The sequence below is a fragment of the Mixophyes fleayi genome, chromosome 8 (genome assembly GCF_038048845.1).
Source record: "Mixophyes fleayi isolate aMixFle1 chromosome 8, aMixFle1.hap1, whole genome shotgun sequence".
In the NCBI taxonomy this organism is placed as follows: Eukaryota; Metazoa; Chordata; class Amphibia; order Anura; family Limnodynastidae; genus Mixophyes; species Mixophyes fleayi.
Window position 1 is genome coordinate 5,379,544 of NC_134409.1, and position 23,248 is coordinate 5,402,791.

Below are 23,248 nucleotides of genomic sequence, written 5' to 3' on the forward strand. Positions count from 1 at the left end.
GTTCTAGCTCCACACGTGACCAGTGTCTAGTGACGTAGCCGGAAGTAAGACACTGGGGGACTTCCGCCAGGCTACACGTGAGGAGCTGCTGCGTGTTACCGGTGAGTGGGGCCCGGTTTATGTGGAGGATGATTTATGTGGTTTCCACGGGCAGTCCCAGGTGTTAACGAATATCCCGTTTTATTATATTTTTATATATATATATATATATATATATATATATATATATATATATACACACATACATAAATACACACACACACACACACACACACACACACCTTAGTATTTATTGAAAATTAGATTTTAGACTTCAAAAATACATAATAATCAAATGTGTATATATGACATGATGGGGGTTGTAGTGCTCCGTGGTCCATTGAGCCCAGTGTTGTACATAACATGTTTAGATGCACTGATAGCAAAGTGTCAATGGCCTCAAACTTACAATCTGGACATCCATCCTGTATTTTTCCACCAATCAGCATACCTCGTATTCCCTGCACATAGACTCCACTTACCGGTTGCTGGATATTTTCCTTTTAATATGGCGCTTTGAAAGTGCAGTCACTATTATTAGTGCTTATTTGTAAGGTGCTCAGCAACACTGAACTTGTGGCGCTGAATTATTATCAATTGCATTTATATAGTGTCAATTGCAGCAGAGAGATCCAGGAGAATTAGAAGTGAGTAATGTATGACCTTTAGATGTAGCAGTGATCAGATCATTGACAACCTTACTCAATGTATTTATTGACTTGAAAAATATACTACTATGCTATACACGTGTAATATTTTGGCACCTAAGATGAAAATGTTATATGAGTCTTAGGGGCAGATTCAATTCGGCCACTTTAATCTAGGATTAACGCAGCGTTCGTAGTATTACCTTTAATACGGTTGATTTTAACCCAAATTTTTACTCACGGCCCTGAGAGGTGCAAGGAAAAATCGGCATTAAAATTACCGTACTAACGGTAATACTGCGCACTTTTACCGTACTAACCGTATTGAATTGGCCCCTTAAAGTGAAATGAAATATAAAACGCCTCCTGTATTTGTGGTAAAGTCTTCGTGTTAAGCTGACATTTACTTTACAGTAAAGCTGTTTACCCAAGTTGTGATGACACTTATTTCATAAGTTTAGTTTATTTGGTCAGACAGGATAGCAGCATAATATAGATCACTCTGAAACAAGTCCAGGATCCAATATGTATTAACATCAGTATCACCTGGGTAGTTTTACCTATTGTAACTGTGCAAAGGATGTTGTAGGAATCCTTCTGATTTGTTAATGTAAACTGAATAAATATATAAACGATCAGTCTGCAGTTTCACTCCAGCACAGACCATCTCAGTATGAACGTATCGGTCTGTACTTACAAACAGCTGCACGCTGGCTAAAGCTGGGTACACACTACAGGTTTTTCATCCAATAATTGGACAAATCAGCCGACATCCGACTGTTTGATCAGATATCGTGTAGTGTGTATACTTACACAATGATCTAAAGTCACCCCAAAGTGCCGATCATCGTGTCGTTTGGTTGGTCGTACTGTTTAATTTTTGCTGACCAATCACCTTCCAATCCTGCAGTGTGTATGAATTCACCCGACTATCGGCCAATAATGTATCTCAGAGTGACAGGTCTTAGTCTGCCTGCTGCTGATCTTGTCATGATCCACGGTTTCTGTCAACTGTCTGCTGCTGTTTTGCTTTAGAGAAGAGACTGATATCGATGGTACGGGCTGCTCCCCCCTCTCTCCCCCTGCACATGTAGTCTTAACCCTTTGTGTGCTGGCTGAAAGGGATAAGATTAGAGCAGCATCCGTCCGTTCCTGTGGTTAAGCTTCAGCTGCCGGAGATAAAGCTGTCGCACTGAATTTACTGGCAGCTTACAGTACTGCACTCGCACAGTGCTGTGTCAAGACAGGCTGCCCAATACAATTGCCGGGCTGAATGTCTCAATGAATTAAGACCTGAGCTGTCACTTTTGCCTTTTATGGACTACTTTGCAGCGATAATTTTGACAGATGAAGAGCAGAGATCTGATGATCGTGTATAGTGTGTACACGTCAATCGGTATGCTGATCTGGATTTTTTTAATTTATTCTGTCGTTGGTACATTGTTAATCATTTACTTTTCTGTAGTGTGTACCCAGCTTAAGTGGCTAGCAATTCTGCCTCACAGCACTGGGGTCATGAGTTCAATTCCTGACCATGGCCTTATCTGTGTGGAGTTTATGCTCTCTCCGTGTTTGCATGGGTTTCCTCCCACACTCCAAAAACATACTGGTAGGTTAATTGGCTGCATTCAAAATTGACCCTAGTGTGTCTCTCTCTCTCTGTCTGTGTATGTTAGGAAATTTAGACTGTAAGCTCCAATGGGGCAGGGACTGATGTGAATGAGTTTTCTGTACAGCGCTGCGGAATCAGTGGTGCTATATAAATAAATGGTGATGATGATGATAAAGTACATACAATGTTATACAAGGCTGCATCCAGTAGCTTTGAATAACCAATCCTATTTCGAACCACAGAAAATATAAAAATGACACTTTATACATCTAATGCATGTTTTTGTGGATAGTCTTCTCGCCTTGTAGTCCCCTCATGGACTGCGACAGATTGATATGTCTCTGAGTGCCGCAGTATATGTCGTTAAACGTTCTATAATATCTTACAGAATAAACGCCGCTATGTTAGACCACGATGAGGAGAGTGCATCAGACTCTGACATTGATCCTTCAGAACTGACAGATAAAGAGGTACGTGTCATAACTATTCATTTCAATCTGTCAGGGTGCCTATGAAGCTACGTATTCTCCATTTATCATGTTTTTCAAATGGTAAATACATGAAACCTGATTTTAAAAAAAGATAAAAATAGCATTACAGGCGTGTAAGTGCATTCATTAACTCGTTAACTGCTGGTTTTTCAACACGTTCACAACTCTGTATCTATATGCCCTTAATCCTGGAACCTGACTATGCCTAGTCAATTGTATGTTCTGTGTAACATTCTCCCTAATAGTTGATCACTTATTGTAGATTTTACCGATTTAACAAAGTTGCAATTCAATATTGTGAAGTATTTTGTGTGTATCTATACATTGTAACACACAGACATGTTCTACTTTTATTGTAGTTGCAAGAAGCATTTTCTCAGGGGAAGTTGAAGCCTGGATTAAATGTGGTTCTAGAAGGAAAGAAGGTGGCACCGAATAATGTGGTAAGTGGCTGCTGTGCTGCATTTATTACACCTGTTCTTGGACCTATACTTAGAGTGAGTAAAGCTATTATTTCCCTGATTTATAGTTATTTCCTAAGCAAACGTCTGTTTCCTTTTTAGAGTGGTTTGAAACAATGTCTTAAGGATCTGAAGAAAGAGCTGCCCTGGGCGGAGCGCCTGGATGTGACGACTGCCGTACCAGAGACCACCGGAGAGAACGGTGCTCAGGACCCAGCGGTCGACGCAGAGGATGATTTTCAGAGGGAGATGTGCTTGTAAGTCAGCATAGCGCACTGTCTGAGCTGTGATTGGGAGACAGGGGGTGTCCAGACCTTGTTGTTGGCTAATGCGCACTCTGCTGCACCGTAAAGATTTTGGAAATACTTTATAAAAGTACTTACTTAGCTCTGTGGCTCCAATGGGTAAGTTCCTGTATTTGGACATCCTTACTAATTTGAATACTTTACTCTTTATTCTCCCTCAGTTACCGACAAGCGCAGGCTGCCGCGCTCTTCGCTCTACCCCGTCTTTATAAGTTAAAAATTGCTACCAGACGCCCTGACGATTACTTCGCTGAGATGGCAAAAACAGACCAACACATGCAGAAGGTATGTCCGCCTTTACTGAGCCATCAGATCTTCCGTCTCCTTCTTTGAGAAACTTAATGTCTCTCGTAGAATAAGCCTGGTTTTGTCACCTGACTGCTACTTGTAGCTTGGAGGCTGACAACATTCTGAAGCCGGTCCTGTGTCAATCTCCCAAGAGCGGTGGTGGTCAGCGAGCGCGTCCTCTCTCGTTCCCAACCATCTGTTTCTGTTTTGTATTTTCAGGTTCGACACAAACTTCAAGTCAAACAGACGGCAATGGAGAAATCTCAAAAAGCCAAACAGCTTCGAGCTCTGAGGAAATACGGCAAAAAGGTGAGCAGCTCAGTTGATGAACAGTCACATTAGGTCACTTTAGTCTGTGACTTCCTGTCACTGAGGTGCATTTCATATTCCGGGACAGACATCCTAAAACTCTATTGTTTTAATTTTCAGGTCCAAACTGAGGTTTTGCAGAAGAGACAGAAGGAGAAATCAAATATGATGACTCAAATTAAAAAATACCAGAAAGGTAAATATAAGCCAGGACAGCTGTACACAATGGTGCAAGAGGAAATACTACTATTATTCTTCTCCTAATCTCTAGCACAGGGTGTGTATTCTGAAATGTTAGTGGAATAATAATGTGGGGGCAGCACGATGGCTCAGTGGTTAGCACTTCTGCCTTACAGCGCTGGGGTCATGAGTTCAATTACTGACCATGGCCTTATCTGTGTGGAGTTTATGCTCTCCGTGTTTGCATGGGTTTCCTCCGGGTGCTTTGGTTTCCTCCCACACTCCAAAAACATACTGGTAGGTGGTTAATTGGCTGCTATCAAAATTGACCCTAGTCTGTGTGTCTATATTAGGGAATTTAGACTGTAAGCTCCAATGGGGCAGGGACTGGTGTGAGTGAGTTCTCTGTACAGCGCTGCGGAATCAGTGGCGCTATATAAATCAATGGTGATGATGATGAATAATAGACTGAGTCAGGGTTCAAGACCAGGGCCGTCCTTTCATTCATTACAGATTCACATGAATTCACCCTTTGCACAACTATTATGTGCTACCCAATCATATGCTCATTGTTTTAATGTTGATTTATACAAACCCCAATTTTTCTTTTGTTACATGTTTTTTAACAATTTACTCTCGTCTCCAAAAGAAGTAAAGTAATTAAACTTAAGTACATTATTGTATAAAAGTGGAAGGAGAAAGGTTTGGTAAAAGGATTCACGGAAATATTTTGGGTCCTGTTTGGACAATAACCCCGACAGTATCAATACTAACAGGAGATCTCTTCTCTATCTTCAGGCCTTTCCGATAAACTGGATTTCCTAGAGGGTGATCAACCTCAAAAGAAAACTGCTGGAGCAACACCAAATAAGATGAAGGCTAAGAAAGGGTGAGAGTACGAGAATTGGCTGTGGCTATAGATATTGTAACATGTCAGTTGGTGAAGACCAGAAGTTACTTGTTATTTGTCAGTATACTGTATGAGATGTCCACGGTAGATGCTCTCTCTCAATCTATGGGATGATTTGATTGTCAGATTACAGCTAGTTGTAAACATTGTGTTTCCATTGTCTGCAAAGACCTAGTGCCAAGAGACAATACAAGGACCAGAAGTTCGGCTTCGGTGGGAGGAAGAAAGGCTCAAAGAGGAACACAAAAGAAAGTTTTAATGATGTGTCTGGTTTCCGTGCGGGCATGGCACATGGAAGGGGCCCTCACCGGCCTGGGAAGAAAGCGAGCGGCAGAAATGCCAATGTGAGTAGAAGAAAAGGAACCGGAAGTGTAACGAGAGACCCGTCCCTCCCACTATCTAACGCTTCTCTCTCTTTATACAGAAAAGACCTGGTAAGAACGTGAGACAGAAGATGAAGAGTAAGAGAAGATAATTGTCTGGTTGTATCTGGGACATCACCGACATTATCGGCCTTGTGGGCTATTGGCTGGAACAAGATATGACCGAGTATTGTTACTCTCCGGGTATTTGGAGAGGACACTGGAGACTTTTTATTTCACTTGAGCATCGCGTTCCTCGGTGGCTGCATTGGATGTATATTACTCCAGGGACACAGCTAGTATCAGTCCTCTCCTGCAACTATTGTTTTTATACAGAAGTATTTGCTGTTGGTTCTATTAAATAACACAAATGGAACGAAGTGACCTATGTATTCCAGCTCTTTTCTTTCAGGGACGGTGGCTGCTTTTTGTCCTGGTTATACCGACTTAAATCTGCACTGCTTCCTAAAGGGGTGAGCGGAGTGTGAACTAGAGGACCAATGAGAAGCCGCAGAGTCCATGATTTTGCATTGTCATTGGTCCTCCCGCTCACCCCCATTGTCTCCTGGCTTTCTGTCATGCTGAGAGACTAGCCACAGAGCCCAGGAAAGACATGGTGACAGGGATTGCTCTGTAGGTGGTAGTGCAGCTTTAAAGAGACGTTTCAGTGCAAGTTGCTGTATAGGAAAAAGTTGTCCAGTAATATATAAATACAGAAGTTGAAGGATCAGTAAGCAAAATAAATTATTTAATTTCAATCTTCCCCTTTGTAAAATGTTAGAATCCCTGCTGGACAGCTGAGTGTATTCATTTCCGCCCTCTTATAGAGTTCTGCAGAGATGGCGACTGCGTACATTACTGACTGTATTCTATATGAGAGGGGTCCTGCTGTTATACTCTGCCACACTCCCCCGGACTATAGACCAAATGTAGGACAGACAGGAAGGCTGTTTGTTAAGGCAAATAGACTGTAAGTGGAGCTGGATTTTACTGTTTCTCTGCAGTCATGGAATTAGGATGCGGGGGAGGAGGGGGGGGGGGATCTTACTAAGAGGGGTTACAATAAAAATGACAAATGTCTCATTTGTTGTATGGATACTTAATTGTAACTGAATACTAGCTGGACACTCGGGGAATAATAGAGAAAATAAAACAAAATATGATTTATAAAATATACCATTGAAAAAATGTTTTATACGTGTAGATAAATATGGAGACCGGCGATATTTAATTAGATTGTTATAGGAGAACTGTCAGATGCGTGTTTATTTCATTTTAAAATGCATCAAATCCAATCATCATTTAGTGAAACTGGTAAAGAGATTCTGTTGAAGTCCTGTAGACCAGGGGTAGATAACCTGTGTCTCTAGATGGACTACAGTTCCCAGCATGCTCTCATTCTCTGGTCAGCAGGATATGATGAGACTTGGTCCCACAACAGCCAGGTAGCTGCATGTTCTCCAGTAGACAGTAGAGGAGGTTGAAACAATGGATATTACAGATGTTGTACATGATCACTGCAGGTGTTGCAGCAATAACGAGTTTTACTGTAGATTCACGCGCTGTTCTTTAAGCCGCCACGCTGATTCCATGTATGTAGTGATCTCTGTATTAAGGCGGTGGTGATGCAGCCGTCTGTCTGTCTTGTCAATGCTAATCTACAAGAGAAAAACATTAAGTCATTGCAGCCGTAGGACGTCCTTTCCTCCCGCTGACCCATAGTAGAGGCGATTACCTACCAGTGGTTGTGAGATCCAGCCAATTTCCTGACTCGTGGTTTGAGGCTCGGTGTATTTTTTGGTGGGTTCCAATGCGTTGTGATGGATAACCTTCAGGAAGTTGTCTGTTGAAGAAAAGAAACGCATAGATCTCGTGTTCCAATTATTTTATTTTGAAAGGAACAAGTTTGTAAAGTGTTTGTTGGTATAAAGCATAGAAACAACACCTGTCTAGGGAATGAAAGTTTTTTTTTCCTCTTAATATCGTAAATTAGTCAACTTGATGCACAGTTCTGTATGGTGACATAAGTGATGACGTATGCTTTAGATTACTATAGAATAGAAGGACGTTAATGCAGGGTGATCGGTCCATGTTAGTCACTAAGTACTATCAGCACCATGGTGAAACTAACTCCAAGGAATCTTACCATCGGTAGCCTCATTCTGATTGTCGTGCCACGCCATCGGCTTTCCTGTAACTGCATGAACTGAAGAAACAAGACACGAGTAAGAACTCTGATTGTACTTTATGATGCATGTTTACAAGCGAATGGTTTATAGTATAGTATAGTAATGTACATTTTAAGTCACTGTAACTGTTAATATTCAGAATATATTATAAATACTATCAGAACGCTAGGAGTCATTGTCCTGTTTAAAGCAATGTGTGGCTGTGTGATTTTAAACAGTCATATGATGCCTTGCAGTATCTTTCCTAAGGTTTTTCTAGTGCGTACTTTATAATATCTGACTGCAGGTTACCCTGTATGTCTCGCGTTTCTAGTTTGGTTTTGTTTTTTCTTCAGTTCATATTTCTCTTGGCAGCAGACAGTACAGAAACCCAAGACTGTGAACCGCCCCCTGTCTCAGCTGACTTCTCAGTTTTCTGTCCTGCCTCTATCTACAACTGAATGGCTGAACTGCATCCTAACACCGATTACAAATTAGCCATGGGGGTAACGCAGTATTCTGCCTCCTATAGCTTCAGACTGCAACTACACCTATGCATTAATGGTTTGAAATTCCCAGGACATTAGTAACTGGGAGAACTGGTGTCCTGTAGGTGATTTATGATTGTCAGGTGTCTACTCAAGCACTCAGCATCTTTATGTGGTGAAGAGGTGCTGAAAATCTGCTGCAGACACATTACATGAAAAGACAAATCGTAAGAGCTTCTATAAACTGCTGTGTGCCCACACGTACTGTTACATATAATGACCAATTAAGCTGGGTGCACACTACAGGCTTTTCAGTCGCTTATCGGGCCAATCACACAATAAACGACCATTCGGGCTGATATCGCATTACTGTGTACGCTCCAAAGATTATCGTTCCAAAGCTCATTGTATCGTTTCATTTGATTTTTAAACTGGACTAAAAATTTAATTCAACAATGGAACGATGTCGTTCCAATCCTGCAGTGTGTACGCACTCAGGACCGGCAGTGTCCATAGATCTCTATGGAGTGTGCAGAGTCACCATCTTTTCAGCCGATGGTTATGACAGATGAAGAACACAGATCTGAAGGTAAATTGCGTAAAACGTATATTGTGTACACAGGAATCGACATACTGATTTGGACTTTCAGTCATTGATAAAAAAAATTAACGTTAAAGATGTTGCACCAGAAGAAGTTTTCTCGAGCTTTAGATGTTTGCTCTTGTTTCACAAACTGCACTACAAAAATGAATTAGAATATGTTTGCTATGAATTATAGCACCATTGTGTGTATCTTCCGTTACCACCCAATCTCTGTGGTAGCACCCCCTTGTCTAGGGTCATATTTAATAGTGCCCTGTACATCGCTACACACTCAACATGCAAAATGTTGTTTCAATATTTAACAATCTATATTTCACCCACTTGAACTGCACCTACCATACTAATGTAGTATATACTGTTATACTTGACCTGGGTTGAATTGTAAATGTTATCATTGTTCTACTGTAACCTTTATTAGCTGAAGGTAATAAACATTCAGTGTAAATTTATATAGACTGTTTATCACTATGGGGGAAGTATATTACGCTACAAATACTTAACTACAGTACAGCCAATGTGTGATGAGTTAGAGCAGTTTTGGATAACCTGTGACACTCCAGGTGTTGTGAAACTACAAGTCCCAGCATACCCTTCCAGCAATAAGCTACTATATTTTGCCAATGCATGCTGGGACTTGTAGTTTCACAACACCTAGAGTGTCACAAGTTATCCAACACTGAGTTAGAGAGTTCTACAACGGCCAGTATATAGAGCACTATACAGTCAGTATAATATACAGTTATTCCAGTACACGGGCTGTGGTAATGTCTCTCTAGGCACAGTATGTACATATGACCCTGTACGGACAGTGTACAGCAGCGCAGCGCCGGATACATTACTCTTATGGAAGGGGTTGATGGAGAACTCGGTCACCAGCCTCTGGCAGCGGTCCTCCTTGCGGATGGTCTCCCGGTGAATGGCGTGCAGAGTCACCTCGTCCCGCGGAGCTCCCGGTGCCGGTGCCGCCGCCGCCGCCGCCGCCGCCGCCATCTTCCCGGCTGCGTCCTATGTGCGGTCCGTTACCAAGGAGACCGATCAGGACCCCGTCCCGGCCTGCCCAGAGCTGTGCCTGATCGGAAAACTATGGTAACCAAGGACCCCTCTGCCTGCTTGAGCTACGCCTGATTTACAACCCATGTATTACAGCGCAATAACTCCCTACCCCCCTTCTCCATATACAGTATTCCAATACAGACACTCTTCATACAGGCACAGGGACACCCCCCCCCCATATAGTATACCAGCACAGCCCACCCCCCCCCCCCCCATACAGTATACCAGCACAGGGCCCCCCCCCATATAGTATACCGACACAGGGGCCCCTTCCCTCCCCCTCCCATACAGTATACCAGCATGGGGAGCCCTCTCCCATATAGTATACCAACACAGGGACACTCCCCCATATAGTATACCAGCACAGCCCCCCCCCCCCCATACAGTATACCAGCACAGCCCACCCCCCCCCCCCCCCCCATACAGTATACCAGCACAGGGCCCCCCCCCATATAGTATACCGACACAGGGGCCCCTTCCCTCCCCCTCCCATACAGTATACCAGCATGGGGAGCCCTCTCCCATATAGTATACCAACACAGGGACACTCCCCCATATAGTATACCAGCACAGCCCCCCCCCCCCCATACAGTATACCAGCACAGGGGCCCTTTCCCTCCCCTCCCCCCATATAGTATACCAGCACAGCCCCCCCCACCATACAGTATACCAGCACAGGGCCCCCCCCCCCCCCATATAGTATACCGGCACAGGGACACTCCCCCATATAGTATACCAGCACAGCCCCCCCCCATACAGTATACCAGCACAGGGGCCCTTTCCCTCCCCCCATATAGTATACCAGCACAGCCCCCCCCCCCCCCCCCATACAGTATACCAGCACAGGGCCCCCCCCCCCCATATAGTATACCGGCACAGGGGCCCCTTCCCTTCCCCCCCCCCACATAGTATACCAGCACAGCCCCCCCCCCCCATACAGTATACCAGCACAGGGGCCCCTTTCCCCCCCTCCCCACCTTATCACTGAGATTATGGGAAATGTGCGGCCCTTACGAAGGTTAGAGGGCAGCACCATGCGGGCTCTTAAGTGTATCAGGTTGCCTATCATCCTCATCATTTATTTATATAGTGCCAACATATTCTGTAGCGCTTTACAATTTGGGACAAACACAGTAAACTAATAAACAAACTGGGTAACACAGACAGAGAGGTGAGAAGACCCTGCGCGCAAGCTAACAATCTATGGGACAATGGGAGTTTGATACATGAGGCTAAGGGCTAGATTTACTAACTAAGCGTGTTTGAAAAAGTGGAGATGTCGCCTATAGCAATCAGTCATTCATTTAGTACTTTCTACAAAATGACAGCTAGAATCTGATTGGTTGCTATCCCCACTTTTTCAAACCCGCAGCTTAGTAAATATATCCCTAAGTCTACATTTTGCATTCCGGCCCAGCCAGACTGCAAAGGTAAAAGTGACTCATAAACTAAATGATCCTGTCGCACAACAATGCTGGTCAGGGGGTAGTTGTCTTGTGTGAAATTGTGTAACGGGTGGTAATAGGGTAAAGTAGTGAGATTAAGAGGGTGGTTGAGGAATATTATAAGCTTGTCTGAAGAGGTGGGTTTTCAGAGAACGCTTGAAAGTTTGTAGACCAGAGGAGAGTCTTATTGTGCGAGGGAGAGAATTTCATAGAGTGGTGCAGCCCGAAAAAAGTCCTGTAACCGGGAATGGGAGGATGTAATGAGGGTGGATGAGAGACGCCTATCACTGATGTATGACAAGCAAATGTGAAAGAACAGCATTTAGATTACAATAGAAAAGAGGTTTCTGTCCCAAATAACTTACAGTCTAAGTGGGGAATTTGTTTCAATGTCCAACTGCGCACATCGCTGGCCAATGTGGTAACAGATCTTCGCTCCTTTTCTCCGCGTGTCTCTATGGTACACGAGGAAAAATGAGCAGAGATTTGAGAAAGAACATTGAGTCCATGTGTTTCTGTGGACTGCTACAGGGAGGGTGGGTGTACTGTCTTCCATGTAACACCAGAACCTATTTTTTGTTATATGTCAATCAATATTACTTTTATTATTAACATTGATTTATATGGTGCCTACATACCCATCTGCGCTTTACAAATGGGGACATATACAGTAATAAAAGAAGACTGGGCACTACCAGATACAGCGGTATGTTTTGTTTTTTTGTGTTACATTTTATTATGTGATCATTATGGAGCATCATCTGCAACTGACAGATATAACATTTCATGTCAGATCAGCCATGTAATACCGGACACATATGAAATACACATTTTAGCTAAGTTACATTGTAGCCAGGGAAATTCTGCTGATGTGATATTGTAACTGTTACAATAATGACATCAGGAGCATTTCCCTGTCTGCAGCTTTCACCATTCGCCTGCACTAATCTCTGCGCATGCGCAGAGGCCGGGAGGACTCGCTGTCACTGTGCCAGGAGATGAATGGGGATGACAGCCTGACGTTCCCTGAACAAAGATGGACGCCGCGGCCTCAGTGACAGTCACGTGACGAAAACAATTCCGCATTAACGGTTCTACAATCGTGACGTCGCTGAGCGTCGATTGGCTGTTTCTTTAAAGGTCCAGCCGCTGATTGGATGGTTCTCCCTACCGGCAGATTTAAACTTCTCAATGTGTGCGATCCCTTCTAATGTGTGATCCGGAGTGTAGATCGGGGCTCGGAGTGGGGAGAGGAGCAGCTTAAACTGTTATCTCTCCGTCACAAGCTGTAGGAAGGTAAGTCCCGTAAGGTCTGCATGGAGAGCTTAATATTGTCTCTCTATAGAAATCTTGTATTTCTCCCCTGGTATCTAGGGCGTTATATGATGGTGATCTATAAAGAGCAACCTGTTGGGGAACTACAAGTCTCAGCCAGAGCTCTGATATAGCTAATTATATGTTCGATCTATGGACCGATCTGACGTGAAAAGGACAATTATTTGTCCTGTGTTGGACTGATCCCTAGTATAACTATGTATCTATCTCCTATCCAGCAATCACATCTCTCTCATCTCTCTCGTTAAAATTTCAGGAGTTTAACAAAATGCATACATATGTTATTATTGGAAGGCATGTGTGCATAAGCACGTTATTAAAATGTGAGCACATTATTGTAAGCACCCTCCCGCTCATCTGTATGTGCACTGCTACTATTAAGCCAATTAAATAATTAGAATGGTCACTGTAGCACAGAGTAATTTCTGATAAGACTCTGCTGATCTTGTGGGAGGCATTGACCTGTCAAGTTAGGTGATTGAGTCAGTGAGGAGAGGGCTGTATATGACAGGGTTAATTGTCCTATCACACTGATGGAGGAAGATTATATCTCTATGTAACAAAGCTCATACATCCAATATTTTTTTTTATTTTTTTTTTATATAAATGCAGAAATTCTTGTGCGTATCTAGATCTGATCGTATCTGATCAATCTAGATTTGCAGCTCTGGATACAGTGTAGAAACCTTTAGAATATGCTACAATGTTGCAAGACGCCTCTTCTAGGCTTGCTGACTGTGAAACCTGTAACAAACTAAAGTAGGTCTTGCAATATTCTGTTTAATTTTAGATTTAAAGAGCCATATTGTAAATGCAAGAAAGTAACATTTGCTATTACTTTGAATAAACCATTCTGTGTAATGTGTTTATAATGACCCTCTTCAGGGGCAAACGCAGGATTTGTAGAGGGGGGGTTTCCACACCACGCTGCCAGTGGCATGACCAGCATGCATGGGGCGTGGCTATAATATTAGACAGTGCTTGGCTGCTCTCGAACTTTTCATATCCCTATAATATACATGGGCAGTGCACCTAACAGTAGTGCACGCAGCTCTCCCTTTTCAAGCAGAGCCGTGTGAATCGGGAGCAGGGTCCAGCCACGTCAATTTTAGAGTGTACCATGCTTGTAGGGGGGTTTCCAGGCACTAGGAAACCCCCCTTGGTTTGCCTATGCTCTTCAAAGAGATGTCCCTTTAAATTATGATAGTAACCAAAAAGGTTGTTTTTCAGGAAGATGAATCTGGCTGATCACTTGTCCTCAGAGATCCAGTGCGGTGTCGCAATAGAGTATCTCAACGCATCCGGACAGGCCTTGAAGCGCAAAGTTATACGTAACGCGTTCACAACGCTGGGACGCAATGAGTTCCGAGAGTTGGTGTTGAAGGTGAGCGATGGGAAACTATCTCAGAACTTTACTCTGAAACAGATCCAGCTCTTTAGTCGCTTCATCCAAGATGGAAAAAGCTCAATTGTTCTACAACCAGACAACGTCCAGCTGCTGATCTCCAACTGCCCCTCGGACAAACTGAAGCACTTTATGAAGACCCTCATGATTAAGCATGAAGCATGGAAGAGCGAAAAGCCGGTTAATGAGCGGATGCGGCTGTTATCGGGGCTTCCCCGAATGTTTGAGACCATCAGTCCAGTGCAGAAGAAAGATGTGTTGCAGGCTAACGAGATGCGCGCCAAGTGCAACACAGAGACCCCCGTTAAGGGGAAAGGACTCAGTAACAGAGGACCCAATGCAGCAAACGGATGTCGGCAGAAACGGCCGAGGACAGAGTCTTCGGAGAACAGTCTAGTAAGTCAAATCGCTGGGTGGACTCGAACCCCTAAACTTGCAACTGTTGCTCATGATCCATCATTCTTGCATGAACTAAACCCAACATTTAATTTCTCAGAGATAATTTACTTTTCCTCAAAACGTTTCTCGTTAACCTCTGGCAGTAAAAGCATACTTGCCAACTTTTCCTTGTTGGCTTCAGGGAGATCCCGGGGGAGGTGGGCGTGTGGGGATGGGGTTTGACGAATCCCATCCTTTTGGGGCTAAGATGATACGATATTTGCTCTAGAGACTGAAGTGTCTTTTACATTTCTGTCTCCATTACTGAAGTTATGTTTTACCGGTCAGTCTTTGATTAAATCTTGGTCTCCATGAAAATGGCCACCTCCATAGGCATCAATACATGGACATAGGACACAATTTCTGAACTGTCATCATGCCACAGATGGCGAAGCCAACCACGTCTTGTACTGGCTTAGCATCAGGGAGAATGCCAGACTCTTCAGGGAGTGAGGGAGATCACCCCTATTTCAGGCAGTCTCCCTGACATTCAGGGAGAGTTGGCAAGTATGAGTAAAAGTCAGAGGTATATTTACTAAGACTTCTGAAAAGGAAAAGTGGAGTTGTTGCCTATAGCAACCAATCAGATTCTAGATCTCATTTTCTAGAATGTGCAAGAGAAATGATAGCTAGAATCTGATTGCTTGCTATGGGCAACACCTCCACTTTTACTTAGAATCTTTAGTAAATTCTCCCTAATTTCCGTTAGTCACGGCTGCAGTAAACTGACCGCTATGAGCTGAGCTGTAGTTGCACAGATCTCTGTATCTGTGCCAAGAAGTACTAGAAAATGTTTTTGACATTGATTCTTTTCCCAGCAGGCAATGATCTGTATTACAGATCACCTTTGAGTAATAGCATTCAATAAACTCCAGTAATTTGGCTACTAAAACCAGTGCAGACTTCAATATTTTGATATGCTGGATGGAGTGGATTAAAATTGGCTACACATTATTTCCCGGATGGAGGGCGTTATGGGCATCCTCTGATAATTGTTGTGTTTTCTGAATGAACTCTGCATAACGTCTCCTATCTTCCCTCAGGTCTCAGAGCTCCGTCCCAGCAAAAAGCTGACTCTGACCATGCCCCGGCAAATGCAGCTCTCCTCCGAACAGTCCCTGATCCTCAGCACCGTCCTCAGTGGCCGGAACGTGTTCTTCACCGGGAGTGCAGGTTGGTGGAGACGGCTGGAAGTCCTCATTCACAGGGCCTAATAGTGCGACACGGGTAGTAGGAATGTTTTTTTTCAATATTGTCGAGTCCATAATAACGTCCATCAACGATTTGTACTATCCTGGATTCTTCAGTGTGAGTGTGATCCAGACTAGAAACCTTTTGTTCATTTAAGTTGCACCTGTCGATAAACCGTGGAGGAGGTCACTTTGTGGGCTGAACCAGTATGCGTGGGGCTGCAGCCAATCCACCCCGCTAGGAACCAGTTGTGTCAGTGATGTCGTTCTTCCTATTGAATTGGTAGGCTGGGTTCTCATGTATATTAGCTCCGCCTACAAAATGCCTGCCTCCACTGTGCTATGGGACTGATGCACTTGCAATGTTCCTTGTGTTGGCTTAAAATATCAGCACCCGTTTCTTACCCTACAGGCACCGGGAAGTCGTTTTTGCTGAAGAGGATTATTGGCGCTCTGCCACCAAAAAGCACTTATGCCACGGCGAGTACAGGGGTGGCAGCCTGTCACATTGGTGGCACCACGTTGCATGCATTTGCTGGTAAGTAGGGTCTCCATGTCCATTTTATAATGTCCATGGTGTAGAAAATTGGGGTTCTCTCATAAGACAAAAGCTTCAAAACTAATGGAAGGATCCTGTCATTTCCACGACCTTGGCGTTAGTGGCGCTGGCCCATTGTAGTCTTTTCAATCTACTTCCGACGTGAAAGAAATATGTCTATACCACGAAGACCTGTTAATGTAAATATGACTGTAACTTGGGGTTTGTGTATTAGGATTTAATAGTAGGATTGAATTGGACTTTCTACAAGTGATAACTAATTCTTGTGAATTGTGTACCCTGTCTAATCTTGTTTGGCTTTCTTAAATACAATCAGATGATTTAGAGGAGGGTTTGGCCACCATAAGAAGTCTTCTGAAGATGAAAACACTTTGTTGCATCTTGGCATCAACAAACACTTTGTGCTAAAAAACCCCGATTTATTTAATGGAAGCTGGTGGTTGCGGTACATTCCTGTATGTCTAGAACCGTATACTGGTCATGTGTTCCAGGTATCGGTTCTGGGAAGGCACCATTGGAGCAGTGTATTGAAATGGCGCATCGGCCAGGGGTCCGTCAGCACTGGATAAGTTGCCGGCACCTAATCATTGATGAGATCTCCATGGTGGAAGGGGAGCTCTTCGACAAGTTGGAGGCCGTCGCCAGGTATGTAGTGACGGGAATATTCCAGTAGGGCGGATATGTTGAGCTGTTGTCACCGACAGGTAACAATGTTTCGTGCAGGGCAGTGCGGTGTCGGGATGAGCCCTTCGGGGGGATCCAGCTTATTGTGTGCGGGGACTTCCTTCAGCTTCCGCCAGTTACTCAAGCTTCAAGTCAGACAAAGTTCTGCTTTCAGGTGGGAACTAGAGTGTTAGTCCGAGCTGTAATTACATCAAGAGGCCACGTGTGTTCTATGTGCTGGTGAGCTCTCCATTCATAGGGATCATTGATCCTTAATATGATCAACTGTTACTTCATTATAGATAAAGCCTATATATGTCTATTTCATGTATAGCTTTATATTATATGCATGCTGATAAGTGATGATGGGCTAATAGTCATATAGATCAATGATCCCTATTTTGTTCTTGCCCCTCCTCCATCGTATGCCTCTAAAAAGCAAAAAAAAAAAACATGCAGTGCCTAAAAAGTCAGATTTATCTGACAGCTACATCTGGTCTATGGAAAACCAGTTGTAAAATATTTACTAATCTTCTAGACTGTAACTAACGATGTTTGGTGGGATCTCTGCTCTCTGTTAATGTCCCTCAATGTACACAGAATGCTGAGAGACAGGAACCACCTAGGCTACATACCCCCAGTCCATTTATGTTCCCCCAACGTTTCAGTCATCCAGCATTCAACAGATCCTGGTAGTGATATTAAGGTAACAGGATGGAGTCTTTACCCTTGAATCCCACTAACTCCTCCATGCGTGCAATGTCTCCTGCTGCAATACAAGTAGTATACAATGTATTGTAGCTGGTTCTGTTGCACTCTATTCCTAACGTAGTCCCTGCTGGGAGAACCGCATGTCAACTTTGACTTCGTCCTAAACCCTTTTCCAGTGAATTATGTTGCTAATGTTGCCTATTTCATGAACAAGGCCAGTCCATTATTCTCTCTAATGAACTGAGCATTTCTAATCTGTTAAGTCTTCCTGGTGCTACAACCTTCAGCGAATCTGACTCCGGCTCTGTGTTCCATGCAGGCAAAAAGTTGGAGGAAATGTATTCACCTGAACATGGAGTTGACGGCAGTGAGGAGACAGACGGATAAAAAGTTTATTTCCTTGTTACAAGCGATTCGTCTGGGCAGGTAAGTGTCCCTCGTAGTGAGCACGCAGCGCTGTGCGCAGATTGGTTTATCTGTGACACGTTCAAGCTGCTTCTCCTGCGTTATTGGTACTAATGTTTGGAGGTCTCGTCGGTACCATTTAGTCTCAATGACCGATTCCCCAGGCAGGAGAACCTTCACATTAAATGTTTCAGATTGTAGATCATCATGTTCTGGACAATTTTACAAGTTGCAGAATTTTAATCCTCTTACCGAGAATCCTCATCCTGCAGCTAGTTATCTCCAGAAGGACGTAGGCTCCCACTATCAAGCCCCCCCATCTGCTGTTCTGGGATGTGGGGGAGGAGGAATAATGGCAAAATACCTCTATGTGAACATCTCATGACTGCTGTGTAATTGTTTGAGGACCGAACCTTTTATCTAGGATTAGGAGTATTACAAATATTAGTCTCAGTCTATAAACTTTAATGTCATTTTGTAATGTATGATCTGATGCTTCAATCTATGTCCAGGTAATTCTACACCTTAGTAAATACTTTGTGGGACATTTCTAAAGACTGATGTAAAGGCCGGCCGGCCGGCCGGGCCAAGTGCAACAATTCAAATCTCTGCATTCTTTGTTTGCACTGAGACAAGGAGATGGTATTTTTTTTTTTAATATGGACAATACTTTCTCTAACTTTTTAAAAATGACTCCCTATAATAAAGTGTTGTACAGTAGATACTTGTGTATAAGACGCTGTGTCCTCTGACTCCCTTGCTTTGCATATTGAACTGAAATAAAACACCTGACCCCTTGCTGTTCCCAACATGACCTATTTAATGTATTGTGATACCGACACCCCTAGATGCACTGAAGAGGTCACCAGGCAGCTGCTTCTAACCAGCAACCACAAAATTGAGCGGGATGGGATCCTGGCGACCCGGCTGTGCACTCACAAGGACGATGTAGACCTGACGAACGAGCGCCGGTTACAGCAGCTACCAGGTATGACTAGGCTGCGGTCCAAGGAACGTTCTTTAAATAGGCCACTATGTTCTCCATTCCTGGATATGGCTCTTAGAGGACGATCGTTCTACGTGCAGGAGGAAGGACAGACTCTGTGATTGGTGGGTTTGTTTAAATAATTTGTTTACACTCGTACAGGAGAAATTCATACTTATGATGCCCTGGACAGCGATCCGATGCTGGTGAAGACCATGAACACGCAGTGTCCTGTTGCGCAGCAGATTCAGCTGAAGAAAGGAGCTCAGGTGAGACTGGAAAGTGTAATTATAGGGGCAGCAAGGGCTTCAACTGCTCTGGATTCAGCCCACACTACAGCCCCAACACAGTATTGACCATTTGTGGGCAGTACCAATGTTCCTAGTGAATTTATAAGTTACCGTCTAAGGTTTGTTGGTTCAGTCCAAAAAGTGTCGGACTCCACTGTATGTAGAGGCCGAGTACACCTTGGCATGTCCTACCTTAGTGTTGGCTGACCTGTGAGACTCCAGGTGTTGTGAAACTACAAGTCCCAGCATGCTTTGCCAATATATAGCAGCTTATTGCTGGAAGGGTATGCTAGGAATTGTAGTTTCACAACACCTGGGGGTAAATGTATCATACCCCGGTTTGTTCAACTCGCGGGAGTTCGGCGTCTTCGCAGCTCAAACAAACCAGGGTATGATACATTTACCCCCTGGAGTGTCACAGGTTAGCTAACACTGTCCTATATGCCTCATTAGGGTCCTCCTGACCCAGCAGAGAAAGTTAGTGCAGGTATATACGAATTTATAAACTGGGCACATCCAGATGAGCAGGCAATGAAGGTACTTGCTCTGAATATAGTGATAAATCATTTTATTAGTAGGAATATGGAATTTATGTACAACCAACCACTTATTAATAATTTTATTTTAATAATGTGGGGTTTTAATGTTAAACAAAATTTGGAATTAAAAACTTCCCTTGTTCAGCTCACCCACTCTGTAGCTGATATGTTAATTTAACTCTTTAAATACTTTGCAGGTCATGCTGGCCAAGAACCTGGATGTAGCTCAAGGTTTGGTCAATGGTGCGCGGGGTGTGGTCATTGGGTTCGAGGGAGCAGGGAAAGGTGAGTTGAACAATTGGACTTCGGGTAGTAACAAAGGGCTTGCAGGCTTTCTATAGTAATTTATGTCTCGTCCTAACATTATACTGTTGTTCAGCTCTGCCCAAAGTACGTTTCCTGTGTGGGGTCACAGAGGTCATGAAGATGGAGCGCTGGGTCATAAAAGGTCACGGTGGAATCTATCTGACCCGTCAGCAGCTACCGCTGAAACTAGCGTGGGCCATTTCCATACACAAGAGCCAGGTAATCAACGTTTCCTGTAGAATGCGTATGTGTTAAGACAAACAAATAAAACAAACATCCTATGTGCTTACTGGCAACCTTGCTCCCACACAGGGGATGACTTTGGATTGTGTGGAGATCTCTTTATCGCGTGTGTTTGAAAGTGGCCAGGCTTACGTTGCTCTCTCCAGAGCTCGCAGTCTAGAAGGCCTCCGAGTGATGGATTTTGATCCCAAAGCTGTAAATGCCAATCCCTACGTTCTCCACTTCTACGCCAGACTCAAGAAAGAGAGAGCGCTGCAGCAGGTGAGAAACAACTTATATATTCTCCCTGTACCTGGCCTCCTAAGGGTAAAACATAACCCACATTCTGTGTCTCCCCCTATGGCTGGAGAAGAACTATAATGCTGCAATTTGCTGTTGTTTTTTTTCCAGACCTGTCTTGACCCTTTTCTGGTGGACAAAGAGAATTGATGTCACAGTGCTGTGTGTCGTTTAACTGTTTACTGTGTAAATATTAGTGTACAGAACAAATTTCAACTGTATTTTTAATAAAGCTTTTTAAGAACTTTTTTTCATATTTAATCATTTATTGTGTTGCTCGGATTGCTCTTCTACTGTACCTTTCAGAGGTATTAGTTGCCCTATAAAAAAAGGAGAGGGAGAGGGGGTCTGGCTCGCTCCCTCTCCTCTATGCTCCCTGTACAGTGTGATTCAGTGGTGGTGGGTTTGTTTTTTTTATTCCATTTGGGGGGCACTGCTCACCATGGGGACATACCAAAGCTGCCCCTAGTGCTGGGTACACTCATACACTGCTGCATACAAAACCTTTCAGCCAAAGCTGGCGTCATCAGAAACAGCTGTTGAATCTGTTGACAGTGTGGATGGAAGATCAGGTTACTGCCAGTCACAATTGTTCAACCAAGGCTCCATTACCTGCCGTCCAGGAGGCGCTCACCGATCTGGTAGTGAGCTGTAATCTCACTTTTTGTGTGTCGTACTAAGGGGGCCACATAATCCCACAAACCACATCCAACCCGAGAAGCAAATCTCCTCTTTCTGATGTCAAATCCTAGTCCAAGGCAGGGATAACAATATCCTGTTGTGATAAGTTTTGGAAGAGGCTGGTTTCCTGGCCCTGATCATAGTCTGGATGATCTTGTAAGACCATTTTTACGGAGACTCATCGCATCAATCGCCAGATTGTCAAAGAAAGCCGTGCTAAGTCATGTTTATAAATGGGCCCTGGCTTAGAAGTCTCTGAGAGTAAGTCTCCATCATAGTTCTGCCACCATGCTGATAAGATCAGCATACCATGGCCTTCTTGGCAAGTCCAGTACCACCAGAATTACTTGCAGCCTCTGCCTTCTTCGGCACCCAAGGTAACATAGGAATCAGAGGTAAAAGATGCACTAGATCAGTGTTGGCTAACCTGTGACACTCCAGACGCTGTGAAACTACAAGTCTCAGCATACTCTTCCAGAAATAAGCTGCTTTATATTGGCAAAGCATGCTGGGAATTGTAGTTTCACAACACCTGGAGTGTCACAGGTTAGCCAACACTGCACTAGATGGTACCACCAGAGAAGAATCATGGAATTCTGAAGATCCCTGGTTCTGGCACAATACTCTGTTACTTGGTGGTTCAGCAGAGAGGCCATCACTTCTACCTCAGGCTGCCCCATCCTTCTCACAATTTGGGCGAACAGCGCCAGATGAAGCGTCTTTCCCAAGAAGAATAGCATGGAGACTTAAGAACTTGACTTCCACAATGTCCACCCTGAGCTAAAACCATCAGAGATGATTGGGACATGATGTTCCACCAGCACATGCTCCTGGCTGTCTCCTTCAGGGCTAGGGGACATCTGGTCTCCCCTTCCCCCTTGGTGATTTATATACGCTACAGCCATGGCTTTGTCTAACTGGATTCAGATGCATCTGTTCCTCAAGAGGAACCGAGTCTGCAGCAGAGCATTGAAAACTATTAAAGGATAGTTATTGGTAACTTTGCTTCCTCCTGGGCCCAAAGCCCCCTTCAGTCACCACACTCCATCTGTGATCACGCTAGTCCAATCCCCCACAGAGAAAGGATGGCCCCAATTGAGACTCCCCTTCAGTCACCATAGGAAGGACTGACGGGTTGTTTGCAATGGTCTTTTAAAAAAAAAAACTATGCTGCCAATTGAGGATTGGACCTCGACCACCTGGCGAGGTTTTTTTTTTTAATGCTCTAGACTGGGTTGAGCAAATGGCACGCTTCCAAATAAGACACCATCCTCCCCATCAGTTTCATGCAATGGAGGATGGAGACAATGGCCAGAATCTTTTCCTGTGATAAAACACCCTCTGACATCTGGTGTCAACAAAGGAGACCTAGAAAAATCATGTGCTGTCAGGGACAAGGCTGGACTTTAACCGATTTAGGACTTATCCATGCAATTCCAGCGTTTCTGCTGTCATGCGCCAGTGGGACCGAAGAAGAGGGATATTCGTCTTTAGTAAAATGTCATCTAGGTATGGTATGTCACCCCTTTTGTCTGTAAAAGGACTGCCTAACCTTTGTAAATACCCAAGATGCTGTAGCTAAACCAAAGGGTAGTGCTCTGAATTGGTAATGGGACATGTACACTGCAAACTTGAGAAAGCTGTGGTAGCCTTCCCATATCAGGATGTGAAGATATGCATCCTTAATATCCAAGGAAGTCAGAAATTCCTTCTGGTCTTTGGGACATTAATAGGAAGAAAGGAAAAGAGAAATGATCCTGTCCCGTTCTGTGCCAAAAAGGACTGACCCCCTCAAAGGGTAAAACCTCATGTCTTAGTCTCTGCACCTGCTTCCAAGGATCTGAGCCAGAGATTACA

The 23,248-nt window shown here is 43.9% G+C and overlaps 3 protein-coding genes across 3 annotated transcripts; 2 read left to right on the top strand and 1 right to left on the bottom strand.

Annotated features, from left to right (window-relative positions):
• The first annotated feature begins 14 nt into the window (after window positions 1-14).
• On the top strand, window positions 15-5,988 carry EBNA1BP2 (EBNA1 binding protein 2). The gene is made up of 10 exons (XM_075181717.1): window positions 15-101; window positions 2,687-2,768; window positions 3,149-3,232; window positions 3,353-3,507; window positions 3,717-3,840; window positions 4,063-4,152; window positions 4,273-4,348; window positions 5,131-5,221; window positions 5,412-5,586; window positions 5,667-5,988. Exons 2-10 carry the CDS (start codon window positions 2,700-2,702, stop codon window positions 5,715-5,717), a joined length of 915 nt encoding a protein of 304 aa, XP_075037818.1. The 5' UTR covers window positions 15-101; window positions 2,687-2,699; the 3' UTR covers window positions 5,718-5,988.
• Window positions 5,989-6,830: 842 nt separating this feature from the next.
• CFAP144 (cilia and flagella associated protein 144) lies at window positions 6,831-9,889 on the bottom strand. The gene is made up of 4 exons (XM_075181719.1): window positions 9,704-9,889; window positions 7,751-7,810; window positions 7,344-7,447; window positions 6,831-7,262 (listed from the first exon to the last, which is right to left on the bottom strand). The coding sequence occupies exons 1-4, from the start codon at window positions 9,852-9,854 to the stop codon at window positions 7,149-7,151; spliced, it is 429 nt and encodes a 142-aa protein (XP_075037820.1). The 5' UTR covers window positions 9,855-9,889; the 3' UTR covers window positions 6,831-7,148.
• Window positions 9,890-12,546: 2,657 nt separating this feature from the next.
• On the top strand, window positions 12,547-20,938 carry PIF1 (PIF1 5'-to-3' DNA helicase). Its single transcript, XM_075184000.1, has 13 exons — window positions 12,547-12,658; window positions 13,928-14,498; window positions 15,584-15,713; window positions 16,143-16,268; window positions 16,781-16,934; window positions 17,013-17,127; window positions 17,983-18,089; window positions 18,917-19,056; window positions 19,216-19,322; window positions 20,080-20,167; window positions 20,262-20,407; window positions 20,501-20,692; window positions 20,822-20,938. The coding sequence occupies exons 2-13, from the start codon at window positions 13,932-13,934 to the stop codon at window positions 20,858-20,860; spliced, it is 1,911 nt and encodes a 636-aa protein (XP_075040101.1). The 5' UTR covers window positions 12,547-12,658; window positions 13,928-13,931; the 3' UTR covers window positions 20,861-20,938.
• The last annotated feature ends 2,310 nt before the right edge of the window (window positions 20,939-23,248 follow it).

Coding starts and splice junctions, on each gene's coding strand:
- EBNA1BP2 (XM_075181717.1), top strand. CDS start 2,700: ATGTTAGACCACGATGAGGAGAGTGCATCAGACTCTGACATTGATCCT. Junction 4,153..4,272: donor TGAGGAAATACGGCAAAAAG/GTGAGCAGCTCA, acceptor TTTAATTTTCAG/GTCCAAACTGAGGTTTTGCA. Junction 5,587..5,666: donor CGAGCGGCAGAAATGCCAAT/GTGAGTAGAAGA, acceptor CTCTTTATACAG/AAAAGACCTGGTAAGAACGT.
- CFAP144 (XM_075181719.1), bottom strand. CDS start 9,854: ATGGCGGCGGCGGCGGCGGCGGCGGCGGCACCGGCACCGGGAGCTCCG. Junction 7,811..9,703: donor CATCAACCCCTTCCATAAGA/GTAATGTATCCG, acceptor TTGTTTCTTCAG/TTCATGCAGTTACAGGAAAG. Junction 7,263..7,343: donor GCTGGATCTCACAACCACTG/GTAGGTAATCGC, acceptor TTTCTCTTGTAG/ATTAGCATTGACAAGACAGA.
- PIF1 (XM_075184000.1), top strand. CDS start 13,932: ATGAATCTGGCTGATCACTTGTCCTCAGAGATCCAGTGCGGTGTCGCA. Junction 19,057..19,215: donor CCGGTTACAGCAGCTACCAG/GTATGACTAGGC, acceptor ACACTCGTACAG/GAGAAATTCATACTTATGAT. Junction 20,168..20,261: donor GTTCGAGGGAGCAGGGAAAG/GTGAGTTGAACA, acceptor ACTGTTGTTCAG/CTCTGCCCAAAGTACGTTTC.